The sequence below is a fragment of the Lithobates pipiens genome, unplaced genomic scaffold (genome assembly GCF_037356315.1).
Source record: "Lithobates pipiens isolate NorthernLeopardFrog02 unplaced genomic scaffold, aLitPip1_a1.2 Scaffold_16, whole genome shotgun sequence".
Classification (NCBI taxonomy): Eukaryota; Metazoa; Chordata; class Amphibia; order Anura; family Ranidae; genus Lithobates; species Lithobates pipiens.
In genome coordinates, this window is record NW_027507748.1 from 336,495,412 (window position 1) to 336,520,858 (window position 25,447).

Sequence of the window (25,447 nt, forward strand, 5' to 3'; positions counted from 1 at the left end):
AATTTCACAGTTTTTCTCTTATTATTAGAAGAATTATCAAAACAATAATATGAACATGTTCTCAACAAAGGAAGGGTTATATCCATTTTAAAGTGTATAACCTTTAAATGGAAAAATCTACTTCTGCATATGCACGTCCAAGTGTAGCATATTTAGCCCCCTGTTCACACCTATGCGAATTAGATGCGGCTTACACCACATCCAATCCGCAGGACATTTTAAAATACATTCATTTGAATGCATCTGGTTCACATATGTGCGTTGCATTCGCACTGCACATTGCACAAAAAACACATGTGTTTTTCCTGGGCATTGCGGTGTGAATTACAACCCACCATCTTCTATGGGAATGCATCCGATTCGCAGATGCATTCCGTTCTGAACACAAATTCTCTCCCCTCCTCACTACACCTCCCCCTCTCCCTGCTCACTGATCCACAGCTAAAAACGCAGAGGAACCTCTGAACAACTGATTTTTATCTTCGCAGTGAAATCGGAGCTTCAATTTCGCAACACACATGTGTGAACCCGGGATAAAAGTGGTTGTAAACCTCATATATGCAAATCCCACTAGAGTGTATTTTTCTGAATCCAAAGCACCAAGTCTGCTTCCTAATCTCTGCTTGACCCACTCCTAACGGATTCGATGGACACCTCAGCCTCCAGGATATGGCCCACTCCCATCCAGCACACAGCAGATCACTCTTAGACCTCGTACAAACGATATGGAAATCAGAAGGGAAAATTCGTAAGACGAGCTGTCTGGGGATTTTTGGATCGTTAGTATGGTGCTAGCAACAGCCAATTTGACTTTTTCATCAGACAAAAGATGGATGTGCAGGCGATATAATTTTTGTCGTGATGAAGGTATTTGTTCCATACAATCTGAAAATTGTGAATCAATGCTCAAACTTCTACTAACATGAAATTAGCAGAAGGGGTGCAAAGGGTGGCGCTTGAGAAATTAACTTCCTCTTTATACTCTCATAGTACGTCACTAAGTTTGTGTTTGTCAAACGACAATTTGCAGATACTAGACAAAATTCTGCACAAGCGCTTTTGACAAAAATCTGACGCTCGGACGTACAACAATCAAACCGTGTGTACGAAGCTTTACCCTTTGCGATGTGTCTCTCTGAGCCTATGAAAAGCCTATGAAAAGTGGTGAATGTGTCACTTTCCAATCAGCTGTGAGATTACAAAGTTCTCTGTGCTCTAGCTCTGCCGTGTGTGATCAGATCCCTGTCCCCCACTTTCTGTTGCTGAGAGAAAAAAAATAATAATAACTGTGTGTTGAAGAAGTCTGTACAGGTTAGATTGCTGCAAATAAACAGGCACAACTTTATGTAGGAGGATCATTTTCATCCCAGTACATCACCTGAGGCCAGACACTTCACTGGGTAAGGGTTTGCAACCAATTGAAGGGCTCCCAAATGTACAAGGGGCCTAAAATTGGAACTGCAGAATGTTTAGTAATAGGATGCCTGGTAGTGTGCTACTGTGTGTTATGCTGCAATGCAAGGTGCAGTGTGTTGGAATGCAAATGCAGGAGAATGACACAGCAACTGGCTAACACATATACATTGCATTACCACAACGCTAGTGAAGTGAAAAACCCATTTCACACAGCTTACACTGTCATGCTTCAGGTGAATGTTCAGCTGGAAAAGCTTTCACCAAAAAAAAAAAAAAAAAAAAAAAAATACAGATAGTGATTCTTTTCTTTCCATACAGAGAAAATTTCAATCAATAATGGTCTCCTCAAAACCTCCCCAAAGTACCAAACCCAGATTTTATTTTATTTAGGGCCAATTCAGACTTAAATTTTGGTAACGCACATGCCTTGCCAAAGCATACATTGTCGTGTTTGTGGTAACAACAGGCTGAATGTGGACTAAAAAAAGATAAAAAACACCCCTAAACTACAAATGGGAATCTTTTCCTAGACAACAGTCATACAATTTTGTCAGTTTCTCTATGACATTCATACTTTAGTGCTTGTCAGATCTCAAGTTGCCCCAAGTCGCTTGAAATCAGAAATTCCATTCTAGTGAATGACAGCCGTCTTAATGTACACTACTGAAGTCGCTCCGACTTCAGAAAAGGGTTCCTGTACTACTTCAAGGTGACTTCTAGGCAACTTGTACCCATAGAATTTAATGGAAGTCACCTCCAAGTCTGACCTCCATTTATATTGAAGCGACTTTACAGGAAAATAAATTAGTTTACCCAGGCAAACCCCTCCCTCCCAGAGAGCTGATTATTCTCTGATTGGCCACAACCAAAGTCGCCTGCCCTGGAGGCAACTTTAAGTTGCGTTGTAAGTTACTTAAAGTCATGCTGAAGTCGCCTCCAAATTGCCTTGCAAAGTCGCGCTGCAAGTTGGGTTACCCCCGTGTGAACCGAGCCTTAGTGAGAATGCACCCTCCATGGTGACCAGCCGTTCTTTTATAAATCAATTCCAAATTGTCAAAAAGTATTTTAAATACTCACAGCTGCAGAAGTTACTGAAGATTTACTAAAAAGTCTTTCTGCTTCTTTAAACTTTCGATTTCTTCTATCATTTTTACTGTTTGAATTCCTAAATGGAAAAAAGAAAAAACAGTTAGGAACCTGGTAACTAATTTTCTGGGAATCCTCCAAGGCCGCATTGAGATAAGGCTCCTCCACTTAGAGACCGGAAGCACATCATTCACCATTATAAAAACACACATAACCTCTGGGCCTCTGTAATACAATAGTCCCGAAGGACAATAGGTAAAGAGTATAATATATAATAAAAAAAATAAAAAAAAAAAACACACACAAAAAAGGGGGCAGAGGAAAGGGGGAAAGGATAAGGGTATTTTTTTTTTCTACATTTTAGTGTAAATATGAGATCTGAGGTCTTTTTGACCCCAGATCTCATATTTACGTGGGCTTTTTTTTCTATTACAGGGGATGTTTACATTACCTGCAATAAAATAAATAAAACGGCCAGTCTCCATGAGCTCGCGTGGAGACACGAACACGCATGTGAGTAGTGCCTGCATATAAAAACAGTGTTTAAAGCACACATGTGAGGTATCATAGCGATCGCTAGCGCCAGACCTCCTCTGTAACTCAATACATGCAACCAGTAGAATTTTTTTTAAAACGTCACCCTGACGAGTTTACTTCCCTTTTTCATTCCCTGCAAAGGTAAAGCATAATGGACTACTATACATTGCTTATATACACAGGAGCCAGCGAAGTCACCGCTGTCCCCTGTAGTCCGGCGCATCCATCTTCTCGGTGGGTCTCGCTGCTCCTCTGCTGTCCCCTGCAACTACGTCACTCGCGCGCATGTGCACGGGAGCTGCCACTCACGGCATATCGCCGTTGACCGTGGCGCGCTCAGTGCGCCATAGACAGCAGTGCCTGTCTTTTGGCAAATATCTCCTAAACCGTGTAGGTTTACGAGATATTTCTTGGACCTACAGGTAAGCCTTAAAGTGGTTGTAAACCCTTACAACACACTTTGACCTACAGGTAAGCCTAGATTACGGCTTACCTGTAGGTCCAAGTAATATCTCCTAAACCTATACGGTTTAGGAGATATTTGCCCGAAGACAGGCACCGCTGTCTACGGCGCATGCGCCGTAGACAGCGGCACGCAGGCGCACTGAGCACGGCACCGTCAACGACAGAGATGCCGTGCGTGTCGGCTCCCGTGCGCATGCGCGGGAGTGACGTCATTGCGGCTTTGCCGAATGACAGCGGCGGAGCTACGAGACCCCACCGAGAAGATGGATGCGCCGGACTACAGGGGACAGCAATGACTTTGTTGGCTCCTGTGTCAGGTAAGTGACACATACTGGACTACTATGCGATGCATAGTAGTCCATTATGCTTTGCCTTTGCAGGGAATGAAAGAGGAAGTAAACCCATCAGGGTTTACTTCCCCTTTAATCTAGGCTTACCTGTGGGTTAAAGTTGGTTGTAAGGGTTTACAACCACTTTAAGGGTAAAAGTTTGTCGCCATTCCACGACTATGGCGCAATTTTGAAGTGTGACATGTTGGGTATGTTGGACATGTTCAATTCACTCAGCATAACATCTTTCACAAAAAAAAAAAAAAAAAACAAACAAGACAAGTGTATTTCTTCCAAAAAAAATAAAAAGAATTGCTTGTAAAAACTCTGCACAAATACGGTGTAACAGAAAGTAATATTATATATATATATATATATATATATATATATATATATATATATATATATATTTAGCCCGGCCATTCACAGAACGGCTCATGCATGCGCAGTGCGTGCCCAGCTGTGAGGCCACAGCTGGGAGCCCTCAGTAAGAATGTCGGTGCCAATGGGAGAGGAGCTTCGTACACCCGCATCGCTGGACTGATGAGTGTCCGATTATTAAAAGTCAGCAGCTACACTTTAACTTGTAAACAAAATAGGCCCGTGCCTTAAGTGATTAAACAATGCAATCTTTCACAGCAAAACAGAGATAAAAAAAATATATTACTTTTGATTTGTTAAGTAACGGTCCCATCCTCGGATGATATTCCCATACATCTGGGTATCTTCCAGATAACTTCCTTCAAAAGCATAGATCTGGCGTTCTAGATTTGCCAAGGTCTCCTATAAGGCGACAAAAGAAAAAAAATATAAATATGAATTAATAGGCAACACAAAATAATAATATTTAAATAGCACAGATCTACTGGTTAAAGAAAAAAACAAACAGAAAATATTTGAATACACCCATGATTTTTGAAACACATGCTGAACCAGGACTATACCTTGTCCAGTCTCTGTCAGTGAATTTTCTCCCATCTCTTCACATGGTAGCATTCTTTACATTACTTATGATAACGTTCTTTTGGTTACTAATAAGTTTCAGTGAAACTTTTCCCGTGAGCTGCCATTGGTGATAGCTAGTCTACAAAATATTAATTGCTAGGCCACCATGCCAGCCCTGTTGCTTCAATGCAGTTGTGAACCAGGACAAGTATGCAGACAAAGGCTTCTGAATTTACTCTCGACTCAGTTGATGCAATATGTATAATTGTTCCAAGTCATTGATGTTGAATCTCTGGCATCAATATCCAACCAGGCAACTAGCATTACTTTGAGTTCAGCATTTGCAGCACATGTATTTATCCTATGATACATTCACTTTGAGGCTATGCTCACAGAAATCTATAACTGTATTCCCTTTCCATAACAAAAAAATAAAAAATAAAAAAAGGAGGAGAGAAAAGTATCCAACAAGGAGATACATTGAAAGCCCCCTGAGGTCAAGTATATTATGTAAATTGGACCATACATATTATAATATGATTGTACAATTCCCTTTAAATCTGCCCCCGAGCTACCCCATCAAATCATTCTCTGCAGCTATTACCTTTTGTACCACCACCCTCTCCCTTTAGAATGTAAGCTCTACGAGCAGGGCCCTCTTGTACCTTTTGTATTGTACTGTAATTGTGTTGTCCCCCCTATACACCGTAAAGCGCTGCGTAAACTGTTGGCGCTAAATAAATTGTGTATAATAATAATAATAATAAATCCACAAATAACCACCTAGCCACAGGGGCCTGCCTAATGCTATAAGAATTGAAGGAATGGTCTAGGTAGGCACTCCCAGTTTATAATTTTGGTAAATAATAACATTTAAAAAAAAGGGGCGGAGACTGCACAGTCACATTAAAACATATTTTCCATTTTAAGAGAAGAAAGACAGTCCTGTACACATCTACATTATACATGTTCTGTGCCAGACAGATTACCATTTATAAAAGCAGCACCTAAACCTGTAAATCCGTTTAAATGCATCAGATGACTTTTTAACTCACTGGCAGTAACACGGCAAAATCTTGCTCGCCAGTGTGGTAGCAGTGACACTATGCTGGTTTGGCCAGAGGCAGTGTTAGGCCGCTTTTACACAAGCCCGCCCTGTCAGTTTCTCCAGACGGACCTGCCGTTATCTTCTATGGAACGGAAGATGTAAGACAGATATTTTTCAGTTTCCACTTACTTTATACAGAAAATGGAGATCTACTTTAAGGCTGGGTTCACACCATTCTGAATTGGATGCGGGTTTCTCCGCATGCCAAGAGACTGTGGCAGGCTCTCTATGGAGTCGGTTCACACATCTCTGGGACAGCTGCAAAGTGAATTGCACCGTTTCAGGTCCGAATTTATCTGAAAGTTCGGACCAAATTCAGACCTGAAAATGGTGAACAGGCATGCACTGGACCCCATGTTGTGAGCCGTACGGCAGTGTGAACCCAGCCTAAAGATTGATTCAAATAGGATATGATGTACAGGTAAAGTTTAACAGATGGAAAGGCCGACTGCAATATGCCTACTCCTTCACACAAGCTGTTGTATAAATTAAATGTTCGGGGTTTCCAGATATACAAATATATAATGTTGCATTAATTCAATAAGGCTTTAGCTCTTGTTCACACTGTAGCATACATGGTAAAATACTAAAGGACGTCACAACATACAGAAGTGAATGCCCTGTGCACTGTGATGAGTTGCCAAAAATATTACAGCTGTGATTTTACATGTGCCATGGTGTTAACAAGCCTGTAAAGAGGACCTTGCTTTAAAACGTAAGCTCCAACTATCATATAATGAATGCCTTGCCTCCCTGCATTAAAGCAAACTTAAACCCAAAACCAAAAATGTTATATATTGTAGATCGCCAATTAGATGCTGTGCCTGCATTGGCTCTCTTTGTTTATCCTTTTACCCCTCTGTTTTTACCTGGTGATCTGGCCAATAACACTCCTCATCTCTTAAGAGTGTACCCATTCTGCATGAATGAGCATAGGGGGCACAGCAGACAGAAGCACTGTCAGCCTGCAGGAAGGGGAGTGTTAAACATTAGCAGATTTAGACACACTAACAACTTGAAGTCAAACTCCAGCTGACATTTTATAATCAGTTGCAGTAAACTGTTTTTTTGAGGGGGAATAAATGTTTTACATAAATAAAAGCTGATTATTGTAAGCACCCCTGTCAGTGGTAAATGGTTTGTCTCAGCCCTGTAAACTGATACATCTGCAGGAGAGCTTGTTCTAGACTTACTGGCTGGATCATCAGACAAAAATAGAAGAAAGAAAGCCTTATTATGCCCTGTACACTCTTAAGGTTTTTCTGACGGAGTTCCGCTGAAACTGTCTTGTCTACACACGATCACACCAAAGTCAGATCGTTAAGAACGTGGTGATGTACAACACGTACGACGGGACTTGAAAAAGGAAGTTCAACAGCCAGTAGCCAATAGCCTCCGTCTCATACTTGCTTCAGAGCATGCGTCATTTTTAGTCCGTCGGAACAGCATACAGACAAGCGGTTTTCCCGATAGGAATTGGTTCCGTTTGAAATATTTAAAACATGTTCTATTTCTAGGTCCGTCAGAATTTAAAAAAAAAAAAAAAAAAAAAAAAAAAAAAAAAAAAAGGTCCAATGAGGCACACACACTATCGGAATATACGATGAAAAGCTTCCGTCTGACTTTTTCTGTCAGACATTCCGCTCGTGTGTATGCAGCATGAGAAAAAAACGAATGAAGCCATCACATCTAATTGGTAATCTGCCATATCAAAAGAAAAAAAAAAAAAAGGAAATAAAATGTTTGCTTTTGGATTTAATAGATCCCCGAAATTACGAGGAACGCCAACATAGCAAAGAGACATGGCTACACTGTCCTGGAGCATCTTTTCGCTATATTTGGCATCCTCATTGTTCCTAGGATTTCCCCAGAAGGAAGGGTAGATGTTCAAAAGGTGACATTACCCCACTGCCTACCTTGTTAATAAGAGAATGCCTGTAGGCATACTTACATTGTGCCAAACTGGACCAACATAAGTATGCAATATAGATCATTTGAAAAAAAATATTTAGCACTGCAACGCACATCACACCAGCATTGTGGTGTGAATGAGGCATATAGAAAACAATTAGTTTCTATGTGCCTCAGTGATGACCTGCATTGATCCAATGTGGGAAAATGCAGGTCATCGCACTCTGGGGAAAATAAGCTCTTAAAGCAGGGGGTCTTCAAACGATGGCCCTCCAGTTGTTCAGGAACTACAATTCCCATCATGCTTAGTCATGTCTGTGAATGTCAGAGTTTGACAATGCCTCATGGGATGTGAAGATTCCTGTCTTAAAGTAAAAAGATAAACTATGTGATACTTACCTCTCCTTCAATGATCTAACATCCCTCGCCGGCATCGTCTACCCAGCTTTTTCTGGCTCTCGGACTGTGGCTCTTTTCATTGGCCTGCACAGGATGATGTCGTATGCCATGTATGCACAAGAATGCACAAGAATGCAGTTATCCTGCCACACAGGTACCGTAACGGAATGTAAACCCGGACGCACTTTAATATCTCAGTGTACATGCCAAAGAAGACTATGAGCATGCAGGTAGGTTTCTTTTACTGCAAGAGACATTTCATGCCTCTTCTGCAACACAGAGCCTGCCTGTTCAGAGTTTTTGAAAGCAGGGCTTTAGTTCCACTTTAAGTAATACTCAAGCCTCAAATGTGTATTTTATCACAAATAGTGTTAGGATCTCTCTCCAAAGACGCATATTTACCTTTATCTGATGGCAGCAATTACTTAGTTTACATCTAGTGGTGCAATTCTTCACTGTCTGGGCTGCACCTGTGCATTACAGCCCTTCCAGACTTCTATAGGGCTTTGTTTAGAGACTGGAGAGGATCAGAGATTATACCATAGAAGCCCAAGGAGCTGTAATGTGTAGACATGGCCAGGACAGCAAGGATTTGCAGCGCTAGATGTAAACAGTATGACCATGGCCTTTAGATTAAGGCAAGTATGCATCTGTGGATTAAGTTAGATCAGGGAAAGGGAGGCAAGAAGGATTGGCACTTTGTTTTAGGGCCCATGCACATGGGGGGAGGGTGATGAAACTGTAGCCCAACCACCTATTTTTACCACCCCCCAGCTGCCCATGTGAACAAGCCCTTAAATCAGGATCCTGCTGTGAGCAAGATTCTGTGTATTAGCTGTTAAAGTGGAAGTAAACCCATTGATTTAAACAGTTAAAAAAAAAAAGGCATGCCGGGAATGCCAACTGCACATTGGCTGTGCTCTCAGCCAAACTATCAAACCATCCAATGGCTGGTGTCATAACGAATCACATGTGTAGCACCATAGCAGTTGAAGATTAAACAGAGGCAAAGATGGCAGCTTCCTTGGCTGAAACCGATAGGGGAGTTTACTTCCACTTTAAATCTCATATGGCCACAAGAGCCTTTAAAAATGCACTTATCCTTTAAAGCAAAACTAAACCCTAGCATCCTTTTTCAGCCAAGGAAGCTGACATCTTAGCCAGTTTATAGTTGCCATGACGCTACACATGTGATCAGCTACGATACCAGCCATTTATAGCTTGACAGCTCAGCTGAGCACAAGCAGCTGTAACAGTTACCATTCATGGCATGTGATGGTTTTGGGAAACAGTTAAAGTGGAACTTAAGTCCTGTTCTCAAAAACTGTGAGCAGGAAAGCTCTTTAGGTACAGAAAAGTCATGCAACGTCTCTTCCGCAATAAAAAAAAATAAAAAAATTCCCAACCACCTACTTGCAAGTCTGCTTTGGAATGTGCACTGAGTTGTGCAAGCCAACGTTGCCTGTGTCGAGCAAGTGACCTGTTGTGTTCACGAAGCAGCAGGGCAGCCGGTCAGCACAGGGCCTGGAAGGAATAAAAGGAATATTCTGGCCAATAAAGTAAATAAAACACCCAAACAACTAACGCAACCTGAACCAGTTTGAAAAACATGGCTCTAGGTGCGTTTTTAACATTGCTTTTCTCCCGTAAGGAGACCTGTTGTGTTCACGACAGGTGAAGACAAGTCTCCTGGAAGGAGAAAAGCAATCAGAAGAACCTAGATTGCATGAGGCCTTACTGTAATTTCCAGCTTTCACAGGGATCCCACATACATATATGCATGTGTTCAAACACTTTAGCTCTGGCAGGTTTAATACTCTTCATGACCAGGCAATTTTATTTTATTTTGCTACTTAGCACTGCACTACTTTAACCCTTTCCCGCCGAGCGTACGCACATCTGCGTACTCGGCTTCCGGGGGGTATACCGGGATGATGCCCGCACCTGCAGGCATCATCCCGGTACCGTTTTTTACAGCAGGCGATTGGCTATCCAGGCATAACAACCGATGCGGCTAAAAGCCGCTCGACTGTTATGCCGGAGGAGCGGGAGGGGACGTCCCCCCCTCCCACCGCTGTTACCGGTGCTCCCGCTCGATCGGGAGCACCGATTAAAGATCCGTCGGCTCTGGCTGCTGGGGAGGAACTGGAACGAAGCTGTAATCGGCTTCGTTCCAGTCTCCTCATCGTAAACACGGAAGCGACGTCATGACGTCACTTCCCGTTTACTCGGCTGCCAATGGCGCCGGTTTTAAAAAAATATCCGGTATTCAGAATCGCCGTTTTCGGCGATCTGAATACATTGAAGTGTAAAGGAGGGGTGGGGGGTCTTTTAGACCCCCGATCCCTCCATAAAGAGTACCTGTCACCACCTATTACTGTCACAAGGGATGTTTACATTCCTTGTGACAGCAATAAAAGTGATCAAATTTTTTTTTTTTTTTTTTAAACAATTTAGTCATTTAAAAATAAATAAAATAAATAAAAAAATAAAAAAAAATTTTCAAAGCGCCCGCCGTCCCCGCGAGCTCGCGAAGCAAAGAAAACGCATGCGGAAGTCGCGCCCGCGTACGTAAACGGTGTTCAAGTCACACATGTGAGGTATCGCCGCGATCGTCAGAGCGAGAGCAATAATTCTAGCAGTAGACCTCCTCTGTAACGCTAACCTGGTAACCGTAAAAAATGTTTAAAGCGTCGCCTATTGAGATTTTTAGGTACCGTACTTTGTCGTCAATCTACAAGTGCGCGCAATTATAAAGTGTGACATGTTTGGTATCTATTTACTCGGCGTAACATTATCTTTCACATTTCGCAAAAAAATTGGGCTAATTTTACTGTTTTGTTTTTTTTTTTATTCATGAAAGTGTCCCTTTTCCCAAAAAGTTGCGTTTAAAACACCACTGCGCAAATACCGGGTGACATAAAATATTGCAACAATCGCCGTTTTATTCTCTAGAGCCTCTGCTAAAAAAATATATATAATGTTTGGGGGTTCCAAGTAATTTTCTAGCAAAAAATATGGATTTTAACTTGTAAACACCAAATTCCAAAAATAGGCTTAGTCATGAAAGGGTTAACTGGCGGTTGCACGGTCATGCAATGCTGTAAAAAAAAAAAAAAAAAACATTTATATCATTTTGTTTCACACAAAACACAAATAGAGCTTTCTTTTTGGTATTTGATCACCACTGGGTTTTTTTGTGTGCTATAATTGCTATAAAACATGCACACAAAAATGTATTCTGCTACATGTCTTTTGTAAAAAAATAATCCAAATAACTGTATATTGATTGGTTTGTGTGAAAGTTATGGGATACATAGGATTTTTTTTGTATACTAGTAATGACATTGATCAGCGACTTATAATGGGACTGCAACAATCTGTCACTGACACTGGAGGGAACTGACTAACTGCCACTGACAATAATACAGTGATCAGTGATAATACTATACACGGTCACTGTACTAATGACACTGGCTGGGAAGGGGATAACAACTAGGGTAATCAAGGGATTAAACAATGCCTAACAACGTGTATTGTTTTTATTCCACTCCGGACACCACCACCCCCCCCCCCCCCCCCGCCAAATGCCCCAAGAGCAAGCAGCTTGCAATGGGGGCTCCCAAGCAGGTTCGCTCCTGAGCCACTGCTCTGCGTGTCCATTCTAGAGCTGCACGATTCTGGGCAAAAATGAGAATTGCATTTTTTTTTTGCTTAGAATAAAAAGATCACAATTCTCACTACATAAAATCTTTCAAATTATACCAAAAAAAAAGCGCTCTTTTTTTTTTTTTATTCATTAAAGCAATTTTTCAAAAAAAAAAAAAATGCATTTGAAAGACCGCTACACAAATACAGTGTGGGGGGTTTGCGGCAAAGAGATTTTATGCATGAAAAACCTTGAGTCCTTACAACTACTTTAACCACTTGCCGCCCACCCACCATCAAATGACGGCTGGGCGGTGCGGCTCTCATTCTGGGTGGACATCATGACAGCCTCCCAGAATGACCACTCTAGCGCGCCCCCGGCGATCGCGCAGTGTTGCTAGGACACGTCTCCACCCCGATCTATGTAAAAAGCCGCGGCTCTTTAACCATGTGACCACAGCCAGTCACATGTAAACACGGAGCTGCTGGTAATCGGCGCTTCTCACCTCACACTCAGTGTGGGGAGAGGAGAGACGATCAGCAGCATCTCCTCACAGGGGACAACTAGGTATATAATCAGGGCACTGATCATCAGTTCCCTGGTTACAATTAGTGCCAGCAATGATTGCCCACCACTGTCGGCAATCAGTGCCCACAACTGCCACCAATCAGCAGCCATAAGTGATGCTAGTCAGTGTTGGCTATCAGTGCTGTCCATCATTGCCACCCATCAATGCCACCTATTCGTGCCCACCAGTGAAGGAGAAAATAATTTCACATGGTTACAGTGTAGCATGACCGCGCAATTGTCAAAGCGTGACAGTGCTGAAAAATGGCTTGGGCAGGAAGGGGGTGCAAGTGCCGTGTATTGAGGTGGTTAAAGCGGTTCTAATCTTATTGCATGAAGATAAATAAATAAAAAAAAAACTGTGTGCAGCACCCTTCCCAATACTTACCTGAGCTCCAACTTGATCCAGCGATGCTGCATAAGCGTGTTGGCTGTCTGGGGCATACTCTCCCCATTGGCTGAGACAGCAGCGAGGTGCTCCTGCTGCTATCAAAATAAGTGAGTCTGAATGGACACACAGAGCAGCGGCTCGGCTGCCCCCATAGTAAGCTGCTTGCTGTGGAGGCACTCGGCAGGAGCGTCAGCGAGGGACCTAAGATGAGGACGTGGGCTGCTCTGTGCAAAGCAAAAGGATATACTTTACTACTAGAAAAGCAGTTAGCTTGTATTGTTACATATATGAAACATAGATTTTTTTTCATCCCACATCTTGTGTGGTAACAAGGTATGTTCACTCTGAGGTGATTTCCTCAAGCCAAAGGCTCTCATTGTACTTCCTATTGGGCCAATCTGCCTGCACATAGCAGCTGGAACATGGAAAGACTTGATGCACAGAGTACTAAGCGCTTTTCTTTTATGCTGGAGACATATCACAGAACATACACGTCGGAAACCAAAGCATACATTGTAGAAGATATGTTTCACTCCTAAAGCACCATCTTTTTTACCCTCAGCCTGTCCCCACCCCCCCTGGATTTCTCTTTCCCGCCCTCTTTCCATTCAACGAGATGGCTGAACCTACGCCAAAAGCGTAGCGTACGCCATTTTACTACAAACGCTGCGCGACGCCAACGGCGTAGCTTCATACAAACAACTGCGTTCTACGTACGTTACGTAGCGATACCGGGATTCACGTATCCCAGCTGCGAAAATGAAGGTAACGCGAGAAGAAACGGTGCCGTTTATATAATGCGAAGGAAATGTAGTCGGAGCGCTAAGCCAGTTATAGCAGATTGATCCGTAGAGGAATCGGTATTAGAAAAGAGAGTAATTTACCGCCAGTTCCTGTTTCCTCTTCACTAGCTCGGCGAGTTCTCGGCGGGTATCTGGAATCTGAGGCGTTGTGGCCTTGTTATGCATCGCCATGATGGAGTGTGGAGAAGGAGGGAGGGGCCTGAGGAGTATATAAACCTGCCCACTTCCACTCCTCTATACAGTGTGCGGGCACGGAGTGTGAGGCGGGATGGTGGCTGCTAATCAGTGTGAGGCGCTGCTAATGAGGGAAAGCCACGAAAATGGACGTGCAGCAGCAAATATTTATTCATGAACAAGGTCTTCGTTGTGTATTCGTCTAGATATGCATAGCTTTCAGCTGTCTCTAAGAGGGGCTGTTCGTGTTTCCAAACTCTGCCCCTCTTTTCTCCTCAGGTGGCTGACCCCCACTTTTTTATTTTTTTTTGTCTAGACCTCTATAAGAAGAAAAAAGTATAATTTAACGAGTGAAAAGTGTTATGTTTAAGGTTCACGTTTATGCGAATGGGTGCAATTCTCATGTGGATTTTTTCCTGGAGTTCAGTGTGATTTTGCGTTGTGATTTTAACCGGGACTATTCTGGCGCTTCTCACCTTCGTGTAAAAATCATATAATTATTTTTTTGCTAGAAAATACTCAGAACCCCCAAACATATAAAAAAGAAAATAATAATATATATATATATATATTTATTATTTTTTAGCAGACACCCTAGGGAATAAAATGGCAACTTTTTATCTCACACGTTATTTCATTATTTGCGCAATAATTTTTCAAACGCGCTTTTTATTTTATTTTAAAAAAAAATGGTCTCCATGAATTAAAAAAAATAACAAAACTGTAATGTTCGCCCAATTATTATTATTATTTTTTTTGTATAATGTGAAAGATAATGTTACGCCGAGTAAATAGATACCTAACATGCATCACACTTTAAAATTGTGCACACTCATGGAATGGCACCAAACTTGAGTACTTAAAAATCTCCATAGGGGACACTTTAACCACTTCAGCTCCGGACCAATAAACACCTTAAGGACCAGAGGTCTTTTTGCAATTTCGCACTGCGCTGCTTTAACTGGTAATTGCGCGGTCATGCAATATTGCACCCAAACGAAATTTGCGTCCTTTTCTTCCCACAAATAGAGCTTTCTTTTGATGGTATTTGATTGCCTCTGCGATTTTTTTTTTTATTATTTTTTTTTTTTATTTTTTTTTTTTTTTATTTTTTGCGATATAAATGGAAAAAGAGCGAAAATTTTGAAAAAAAAAAGATATTTTCTTCTTTTTGTTATAAGAAAAATCGAATAAACTAAATTTTAGTCATACATTGAGGGCAAAATTTATTCAGCCACATGTCTTTAGTAAAAAAAATGTCAATAAGCGTATATTTTTTGGTTTGCGCAAAAGTTATAGCGTCTACAAACTAGAGTACATTTTCTGGAATTTACACAGCTTTTAATTTATGACTGCCGATCTCATTTCTTGAGGTGCTAAAATGGCAGGGCAGTACAAATCCCCCCCAAATGACCCCATTTTGGAAAGTAGACACCCCAAGGAAATTGCTGATGGGTATGTTGAGCCCATTGAATATTTATTTTTTTTGTCCTAAGGGATTGAATAATGACAAAAAAAAATAAAAATTTTTTACAAAAAGTTGTCACTAAATGATATATTGCTCACACATGCCATGGTTATATGTGGAATTGCACCCCAAAATATATTCCGCTACTTCTCCCGAGTATGGGGATACCACGTGTGTGGGACTTTTTGGGAGTCTAGTCGCGCACGGCACCCCGAAAACCAATCACCACCTTCAGGATTTCTAAGGGTGCAAATTTTTGATTTAACTCCTCACTACCTATCACAGTTTCGAAGGCCATAAAATGCCAAAATAGCACAAAACCCCCCCAAATGACCCCATTTTGGAAAGTAGACACCCCAAGCTATTTACTGAGAGGCATGTTGAGTCCATGGAATATTTTATATTTTGCCAAAAGTTGCGGGAATATTACAAACTTTTTTTTTTTTTGCACAAAGTTGTCACTAAATGATATATTGCTCACACATGCTATGGGCAGAAGTCAAATTACACCCCAAAATAAATTCTGCTGCTTCTCCCGAGTACGGGGATACCACATGTGGGGGACTTTTTGGGAGCCTAGCCACGTACGGGACCCCGAAAACCAAGCACTGCCTTCCAGATTTGAATATAAAATGCTATAAAAAACAAACTAACCAGAGTCACCCGTAACACTTATACGGTGATCAGTGGTGAAAGGGTTAACTAGGGGCAATCAGGGGGTTCAAATTTTTATTAGGTAGTATATGGGGGTCCCTGGCGCTATATAAAAACCTGACGGGGAACCTAAATAACTAACTGGCTAACCAGCGTCACCAGTGACACTTATACTGTGATCGCTGGTGAAAGGGGGTGAAAGGGTTAACTAGCAGCAATCAGGGGGTTAAAACCATTATTGGGTAGTATATCGGGGTACCTAGCGCTATAAAAACCTGGCGGTGAACCTAAAAAAATAACTAGCTACCTAGCGACACTGATGCAGCGTTCAGAAAAATTATCGCTTAGTGACACTGGCAAAAGGGGGTGAAAGGGTTAACTAGCGGAAATCAGGGGGTTAAAACCATTATTGGGTAGTATATTGGGGTACCTAGCGCTATAAAAACCTGGCGGTGAACCTAAAAAAATAACTAGCTACCTAGCGACTGTAGCGACACTAATGCAGCGATCAGAAAAACGATCGCTTAGTGACACTGGCAAAAGGGGGTGAAAGGGTTAACTAGCGGCAATCAGGGGGTTAAAACCATTATTGGGTAGTATATCGGGGTACCTAGCGATATAAAAACCTGGCGGTGAACCTAAAAAAATAACTAGCTACCTAGCGACACATGCAGCGATCAGAAAAATGATCGCTTAGTGACACTGGCAAAAGGGGGTGAAAGGGTTAACTAGCGGCAATCAGGGGGTTAAAACCATTATTGGGTAGTATATCGGGTACCTAGCGCTATAAAAACCTGGCGGTGAACCTAAAAAAATAACTAGCTACCTAGCGACTGTAGCGACACTAATGCAGTGATCAGAAAAACGATCGCTTAGTGACACTGGCAAAAGGGGGTGAAAGGGTTAACTAGCGGCAATCTGGGGGTTAAAACCATTATTGGGTAGTATATCGGGGTACCTAGCGATATAAAAACCTGGCGGTGAACCTAAAAAAATAACTAGCTACCTAGCGACACATGCAGCGATCAGAAAAATGATCGCTTAGTGACACTGGCAAAAGGGGGTGAAAGGGTTAACTCTAGGGGCAATCAGGGGGTTAAATCTTTATTGGGGGGTGATAGGGGGCTACCCTGGACCTAACACTAACTGTCCTGACAGTTTTTACTGTCACAACTGACACTGAATGCATTGATCAGTAAAGAAATGATCAATGCAATCAGTGACACTGTGACTGGGGGGGGAGGGGGGATCGTGTGCCTGTGTGTACCTACATGTCAGTGTAGTGTTGGTGCACACTTACTTTTACTCTTCTCCTCGTAGTCCGGTCAAAAAGACCGCCCCGAGGAGAATGACATCACTTCCTCCTTCCTGTGTAAACAATACACAGGGGAGGAAGCTTCTCATTGGCCAGGAGCGATCCAGAGGGGGTGGCCGAAAACCAACGGCCATCCCCTCATCACGGAGCGCTCCTGGACCGAATCGGACCGCCGTAAACAGCGGGAGGGGGTCCGATCGGACCCCCCACCCGCTGGAAGGCAATCACGTAGATGTACGTGATTGTGCCTGCCTGTGCCATTGTGCTGACGTACAATGGCAATACGGCGGTCCTTAAGTGGTTAAATTTTTTTTTTTTTTTTTTTTTTTTTTTTTTTTTTTTACAGGTTTCCAGTTTAGAGTTACAGAGGAGGTCTAGTGCTAGAGTTGTTGCAGACATTCTAACGCACACGGCAATACCTCACTTGTAGTTTGAACAGCGTTCACTCCTCAGCGACCGGCGATGGGCATTTCAATTTTTTTTTATTTATTTTTTTTACATTTTTGAATACTTGATGTTGCAATTTTAGGAGAGAAATGTGCTTTGAAAAAAATAAATAAAAATCTGCACAGAAATGGAGGTATTCGCAAAAAGATGCGATTTCAGTGCAGTTTCCATTGATGTCTATGGAGAGGAAAATGGCACGACGATGCAGTAACCTCACACAGGAGCATTTTTGTTGCCGCAATTGCAACACATAGATGTGAACAACCATCATTCAACACCATATGTTTTTTTAGATGAAGTGCGAATCTAGGTTTTTTTATTGAATTTTTTTGTAACACGTCAAATTCACAACAGTGTGAACCAGCACTTGGGCTTCATTCACACGGCAAGGAAAAAATTTCATTTACAAGCGTTTTTTATTTAGAAACCTGAAAGGAGCTGCATTGTTTTCAATGGAGAAATTCACACAGGTGCGTCTGAGGCTACACGTATTAGAGCTGATGAGATTCTGGGAAGAATGAGAATCAGTATTTTTTTTTATATATTTTTTTTTTTATATATATTTTTTTTTTTTGCTTAGAATAAAGATCACAATTCTTGCAGCATAACATCTTTCACATCTTACAAAAAAAATTGGGCTAACTTTACTGTTTAGTGTTCTGTGTGTGTGGGTTTTTTTTTTGTTCTTTTTAAATTAAAGTTTATTTTTCCCAAAAATTGCATTTGAAAGACTGCTGTGCAAATACAGTGTGACATAAAATATTGCAACAACCAACATTTTATTCTCTAGGGACTCTGCTAAAATATATGTATAATGTTTGGGGGTTCAAAGTAATTTTCTAGCAAACAAATAATGATTTTAACTTTAAAACCAATAAGTGTCAGAAAAAGGTTTAGACTCCCTTTCACACTGAGGACCGCCCTGCGCTAGCGGTAAAGTGCCGCTTGCTCTACCGGCACTGTGCTGGCAGGAAAGGGGTGCTTTTAACCCCAAAGAAGGAGTTAAAAGCACCACTGCCAAAGCACTATGCAGTAGGGATTGACCAATTATCAGTGCGTCCAATATTCACCTTTTTAGAAGTATCAGTCAAAAAAACGAATCGATATTACCGGTATTGCTTCAGTGGGTTTTACAGGGGTGATGCATGCATCACCTCGGTACCGTTCTTAATTAACTTATTGTAATAACCGATACCACTCTACTGTTATTACAAGCAGCGCGAGGGTACATTCTGCCTCTTGCCTGGGCTCTCCTGTCCCACGGGGAGACCTGAGCAACTAGCGGGTACATCTGTTGGCTTGCCGAAGACCCGAAGAAAGCCGATTCTTCGTTTGGGTCTCGGATCTAGTAATCTGGAAGCAATGTCATGACATCACTTCCCAGATTACTGGCATGGCTGTGGATGCCCCACATATTTTGAAAAGTTCTTTGGTGTGGGCCTTTTTTGACACGTGTGCAGCAGATCCCACCATTGCTATTTGCAACATATGTCTGAAGCATATCAAGCGTGGCCAAAACAGCAGCTGCTTGAGCACCACATGTTTGACCACACATGTCAACCTCCCATGCAGTCCATTGGCAACAGCACTTAAAAGATTCACATCAAAGAACAATGCAGACCTCTCCTTGCTCCTCATCAGCTGGGATCTCCAGTCCTCTCAGAAACCTGCACTGAGAGGAATGAAGGTATAGCAACAGGTGTCTCAAGTACTTGCAGTCAATCTATCAGTACACCTCCATCTGATTTTAGCAGGCAAATTTCCCTACCCCAGTTGCTAAACCGTTGAAAAAAATTTGGTCCCAGCCATCCAAATGCTCAGCGTCTGAATGGTAGCTTGGCCACATTCCTAGCACTGCAACTGCTGCCTTTTCAGCTGGTAGACTCTGCCCCATTTCATGAATTTGTGGAATGTGAGGTACATCAGTGGCAGGTTCCCAAACGCCATTTCTTTTCACAGAAGACCATTCCGGCTCTCTACCAGCATGAAAGGCAATGTCTTGGCCTCGTTGGACAGGACGGTCAGTAGTAAGGTGCATATTACTGCTGACTCATGGTCCAGCAGGCATGGACAGGGATGTTGCCCATCTTTCACCGCGCACTGGGTAACTCTGCTGGCAGCTGGGAAGGATGCAGGACAGGGTTCAATATTGTTGGTGCTTGTTCCACCACCACACCTCCAAAATGCTAGTAGTGGTGAGAGTAGTAGAGGCCATGGAGAGAGCTGCCACAGCTTTCTCCATGGCCTCTTCCACTGCAGATTTCTCCTCTGAAGTAGTGGTTCTCTGTAGGCATTCAAGGGGCTACGCAAGCACTCGGGCAAAAAGATGCCATGCGGTGCTTGAGTTGGTCTACTTAGGGGACAGGAGCCACACTGGGGCAGAGATTCTGTCCACTCTGCAGGGGCAGGCTCAGAGGTGGTTGACGCCATGCCAGCTTCAGCCAGGAGTGGTTGTATGTGACAATGGCACCAACCTCCTCCCCTCCGCTCCTCCAACAGGGATACTTGACCCATGTTCCCTGTTTGGCTCACGTCCTGAATTTGGTGGTGCAGCGGTTCTTGAGCAGGTACCCAGGCTTACAGGATCTCCTGAGGCAGGCCAGGAAAGTTGTGGTCATTTCTGCCAGTCATATAATGCCAGTGCTCGGCTGGCTGACATTCAAAGAGAATGCAACCTGCCCAAGAACCGCCTCATTTGTGACATACCCACCAGGTGGAACTCAACGTTGGCAATGCTGCAGTGGCTGCACACGCAGCAGAGGGCCATCAATGAGTACCTGTGTGAGTATGGCACCAGGACAGGGTGAAGGCAGCTTGTTTTTTGTTTTGTTTTTCCACCATGCCAGTGGCTACTGATCAATGATGCATGCACTGTCCTATCACCATTTGAGGAGGCCACGAGGATGGTGAGCAGTGACAGTGCATGCATCAGTGATACTGTCCCTCTTGTCTTCCTTTTGGAGCACACGCTTCCTGGAATAATGAAAAGGGCACTTGAAGCAGAACAGTGCTCCCTTTATCCAGATAATAGTATTCCTGCAGGCCCGGCGATCACACAGGAAGAAGAGGAGGATCGTGTGAGAATGGAGGTAGAGGATAACACTCAGCAGCTGTTGGGGATACCCTGTGGAAAGGCAGATACTCTGGCGTGCACACATGTTCCTAGGAAAGCATGCCGTACCTGGCAGTGGCACGTGTACATGCGCAGAGACGCACAGCAGGTGCGCGTGTGCTAACTTGGCTTGGCGCCAGTTACCCTTTAAAAAGACCTAACCCTGCTCCGTTTAACTACTGCTGCCTTCTCCTCTCCTGCCCTGCCTTGACTCTGCTATATCGGAACCTGTTGATCTTCCGTTGCCAAACCACTGCCTGTCTGCTGACTACTCTTTGCCTGCTGAATTAACTACCCGTACTGACCTGGCTTGTCTCACTCTGCTTCAGTCTGTTCCTGACCCAGATCCAGGGGTCGCTGACCCACACCTGCAACCACCGCCACCAACTGCTGCTACAGTAATAGTCCTTCTGGTGGAACATCTCTACTCATCTGTATCAGCTACCACGGATCATACAGGCGCTCCTACTTCACTGCACTTCCATACCACTGTTGCAACCCCAGTGGTTCCCGAGCCAGGGCTGTAAGAGAGGCCTCCTCCTATGGTTGGGCTCTGATACCAGGTACGTGACAGTATTAGGCAGCCATGACCGAGCCTACAGAAGGAGCCTTACAGATGGAGGAGGTGGGCCGCCACCTTGCAGCCCTCACGCAAGCTGTACAGTCCCTACATGAGTCCCTGTATTTTGCTTTGCAACCCTGGACTTTCACACTGGAATCCACCCAAAGTGGGATTTATAGTTTGACTACTGCAAGGGGATCCTCAAGCCTGGGGTCACCGGTTGCTGAAAGGAGACGACATAGGAACGCATACCATGTCATCTTTTCTCTGTGCTATGTCGTAACTTTACGACGATCCATTACATACAGTGCCTTGCGAAAGTATTCAGCCCCCTTGAACTTTTCAACCTTTTGCCACATTTCAGGCTTCAAACATAAAGATATAACATTTTTATTTTTTGTGAAGAATCACCAACAAGTGGGACACAATTGTGAAGTGGAACGAAATCTATTGGATTTTTGAAACTTTTTTAACTAATAAAAAAATGAAAAGTGGGGTGTGCAAAATTATTCGGCCTCCTTGCGTTAATACTTTGTAGAGACTTTGTAGAGCCACCTTTTGCTGCGCTTACAGCTGCAAGTCGCTTGGGGGTATGTCTCCTATCAGTTTTACACATCGAGAGACTAAAATTCTTGCCCAACAGCTCAAGCTCAGTGAGGTTGGATGGAGAGCATTTGTGAACAGCAGTTTTCAGCTCTTTCCATGGATTCTCGATTGGATTTAGGTCTGGACTTTGACTTGGCCATTCTAACACCTGGATACGTTTATTTGTGAACCATTCCTTTGTAGATTTTGCTGTATGTTTGGGATCATTGTCTTGTTGGAAGATAAATCTCCGTCCCAGTTTCAGGTCTTTTGCAGACTCCAACAGGTTTTCATCCAGAGTGGTCCTATATTTGGCTGCATCCATCTTCCCCTCAATTTTAACCATCTTCCCTGTCCCTGCTGAAGAAAAGCAGGCCCAAACCATGATGCTGCCACCACCATGTTTGACAGTGGGGATGGTGTGTTGAGGGTGATGAGCTGTGTTGCTTTTACGCCAAACATATCGTTTTGCATTGTGGGCAAAAAGTTAGATTTTGGTTTCATCTGACCAGAGCACCTTCTTCCACATGTTTGGTGTGTCTCCCAGGTGGCTTGTGGCGAACTTTAGACGAGACTTTTTATGGATATCTTTGAGAAATTGTACAAAAAACAGGGGAAAATACTGCGCTAAAATTTTTTTTTAAATAAAAACTAATTTGAATACCTAAAAGCAGCGAATAATATGATGTGATACACACCCATAAAACATATAAGCCAAAAAATTGTAACCGCGCTCTCCCATATACCAAATCCTAGTGAAAAACAACTAACATCTAAAAATTACACTATGGACAATTAAGATCCAGTGAGAATAAGTTCATACACAATATGAGCAATTCAATTTAAACAAATAAATAAATAGAAAAAAATCTGTTGAAATAAATATAAATAAATTCATACGATCAATAAAATTCATTGAAAAACATAGTGCACTAAATATACAAACAATAACAGGCACCACAAATAATATATAGAGTGCTCAAAGAAAGTGTGTAAACGACAGTTCTTTTAGGGATACAAATACGCGTGTCCTATGCGTATACACCCATATAAAAATATAGATTATAAACGTGGCAGTCCAACAAACGGAAATATTTCTCCAAAGGAAATTCAGTGCAGGTACAGTGAAAAGCTTCTTTCACCACCACCGTGCTGATTAATAGTAAGATTGCGCGCTTACCAAATCCCAAACAAATAGGCATATATAATCAGGAATCTCAAAGGGTCATCACACCAGGACAGCATCTCATCTTTCCACACGATTGGATCATTCATAAAATGTAGATAGAAACTCCCATAGCGTAAATCCGTAAGTAAAATATTTTATTAAATCATAAAAAACATACTCACAAACATAAAAGGTCAAATCAGCGTTAAATGCCGGCCGGCAAAGCGAGCGCCCAAATGTTACGTGATAGCGTCAAGCAAGTCGAGACCACCCTACGTACGTTTCGTCATATATGACGTCGTCTGGGGTATGGGCGACGCGCTGACGCATCACGTTTATATAAAAACCAAGACTCGTTCTGAGCTGAGGGGAGAAAAAAACGGAAGCCGCGGAAAACCAGAAAAGTGCGTCATACCAACATGGCAGCCACATGATACCACAGGCTTCATGCTGAATGAGGGCAAAAATAGAAATCAAAACGTACTATGTTAACCTAATAGCCGCATATCAGTACCATTGACATGCTGCCTGAAAGCAAAATCCTGTTTGTTTTTTTTTTAGCGCAGTATTTTCCCCTGTTTTTTGTACAATTTTTGATACAATATTTACTGCTGCTCTGAACACATTTTTGGGATCTACATCAATATGGATATATTTGATTATAGAGCTTCTAGGGTGGTTAATGTTGATGGGGTCTTTGAGAGCTTTAAGAATGATGGAGACCTCGGAGGTCTGTTCATTAGACTAAAAAATATTACCATCTCTGAAACCCACACACAGTGGGATATAGCTTATTTGGAAACATATGTGAAACATAATATGATAATAACAGAGATTTGGGTGACTACCAGGGAGGTGTCGTTTTTGAATGGCAGAAGAAAATTCTGGCCGAACAGAATGAAATGCAGACAGACGGGGTAACTCTACAGCCTCAAGGAGGAGGCAATGCCCACCATTCAATGGGACCTCCTGTCGGTAATAGAGTTCCACATCATAATGGACTAAAACCTTTTTTTTAAGGGTAAGGGAGGTTTTCGGCAATCCCCCTATAAGTTTCAGAAAAATCAATTTAGATCACAGAATGTTTTTCCACCAATCCCGTATCCCCCCCCCTCCCCCCCCCCCCCCCCCCATCGTCCTCTGAAGTCTAACTTTGGAGGAGGTAGCCGTGGGCGGGGTAATCTCCCCCCTTTTCCTTTTAATCCAAACTTTCCACCTCCGTCTCAGGTACCAGGGTTATATACCAATGGATTATATCATAATGTTCCTTTTCCCCAAATGCAGGGGTCATACATCAATGGTGCATATCAAAATGCTCCGCCCCCTCCTTTTCCAAGTTTCGCGCAATCAAGTGGTTCTTATAATTTTGAACATTTGGGCGGCTTTCCGAATTTTGAAGGACAGTCTAACTACAGTGGATCCTCCAATCTCGGTCCTCCCAATTTTCCTGGTCCCTCTACCAATGGCAACATTGCCAATAGAGATGATTTGGAATTTGGGATTAGTACACAGAATAGGTTTTATCCTTTGCGAGATTTAAACGGCCTCAGTGTGGAGAGTGAGGTTATTCGATCAGACCAACAGAATACGGCAGTGATGGGCCCTCTTAAAGCGGGAGTTCCGCCATTTTTTTTAAAAGGCGGCCGCTACAAATACCGCAGCTGCTGACTTTTAAAATAGTGACACTTACCCGCCTAGCGCGGCCGCGATGTCGGCACCCGAAGCCGATCTCTCGATCGTCTCTCCGGTGCTGCCGCCGCCGCCGCCATCTTGGGTATGGGAATCAGGAAGTGGAGCCTTTCGGCTTCATTTCCCGGTTCCCTACTGCGCATGCGCGAGTCACTCTGCACAATAAGGATGGTCCCCGCTATCTCTGGGATCCATGTGTTTCCCAGCAGGCAGCAGGGGACTTTCGGAAAGGGGCGTAGATTCTGCAGAATCTACACCGGAAGGGGGTGCAGATACCTGTACTGTACAGGTACCTGCACCCCCTCCCCCCTGAAAGGTGCCAATTGTGGCGCCGGAGGGGGGGAGGATTCCAATGAGCGGAAGGTCCACTTTAGGGTGGACCTCCGCTTTAATAACAGTCAAAAATCCAACATTGGGGGACTGGAATATGCGGGTTCGGGGCCCCTCTGTCGTGAACCCAATCAGTGGGATTTTCACAAACCAGGGCAAGGTACCAAGACAACCATAGACAGAAAAAAGGAACTAGAGGAGGAAGAAGGGTACGAGCTAAAGCGAAAAAAGCCATAGTAGGAACTGGTATCTTTAATCTCAGCACAGCAGAGTTAACTCAATCAGAAAAGACTGCTTGATAAGGGTTTGAAATTTGCACCTCCTCGCCAGCTTAATA

General features: G+C 43.0%; 1 protein-coding gene across 2 annotated transcripts in view; it reads right to left on the reverse strand.

The window, feature by feature from the left end:
- Window positions 1-13,848, reverse strand: part of MEAF6 (MYST/Esa1 associated factor 6) — a 44,763-nt gene extending 30,915 nt beyond the window's left edge. For both annotated transcript variants that reach the window (XM_077481797.1, XM_077481796.1), the window contains exons 1-3: window positions 13,688-13,848; window positions 4,501-4,616; window positions 2,494-2,581 (exon numbers count right to left, since the gene is read on the reverse strand). In XM_077481797.1, the coding sequence (XP_077337923.1) occupies window positions 2,494-2,581; window positions 4,501-4,616; window positions 13,688-13,777 (294 nt within the window). In that variant the 5' untranslated portion in view covers window positions 13,778-13,848. The remainder of the gene's footprint in view (window positions 1-2,493; window positions 2,582-4,500; window positions 4,617-13,687) is intronic.
- Window positions 13,849-25,447: the final 11,599 nt, after the last annotated feature.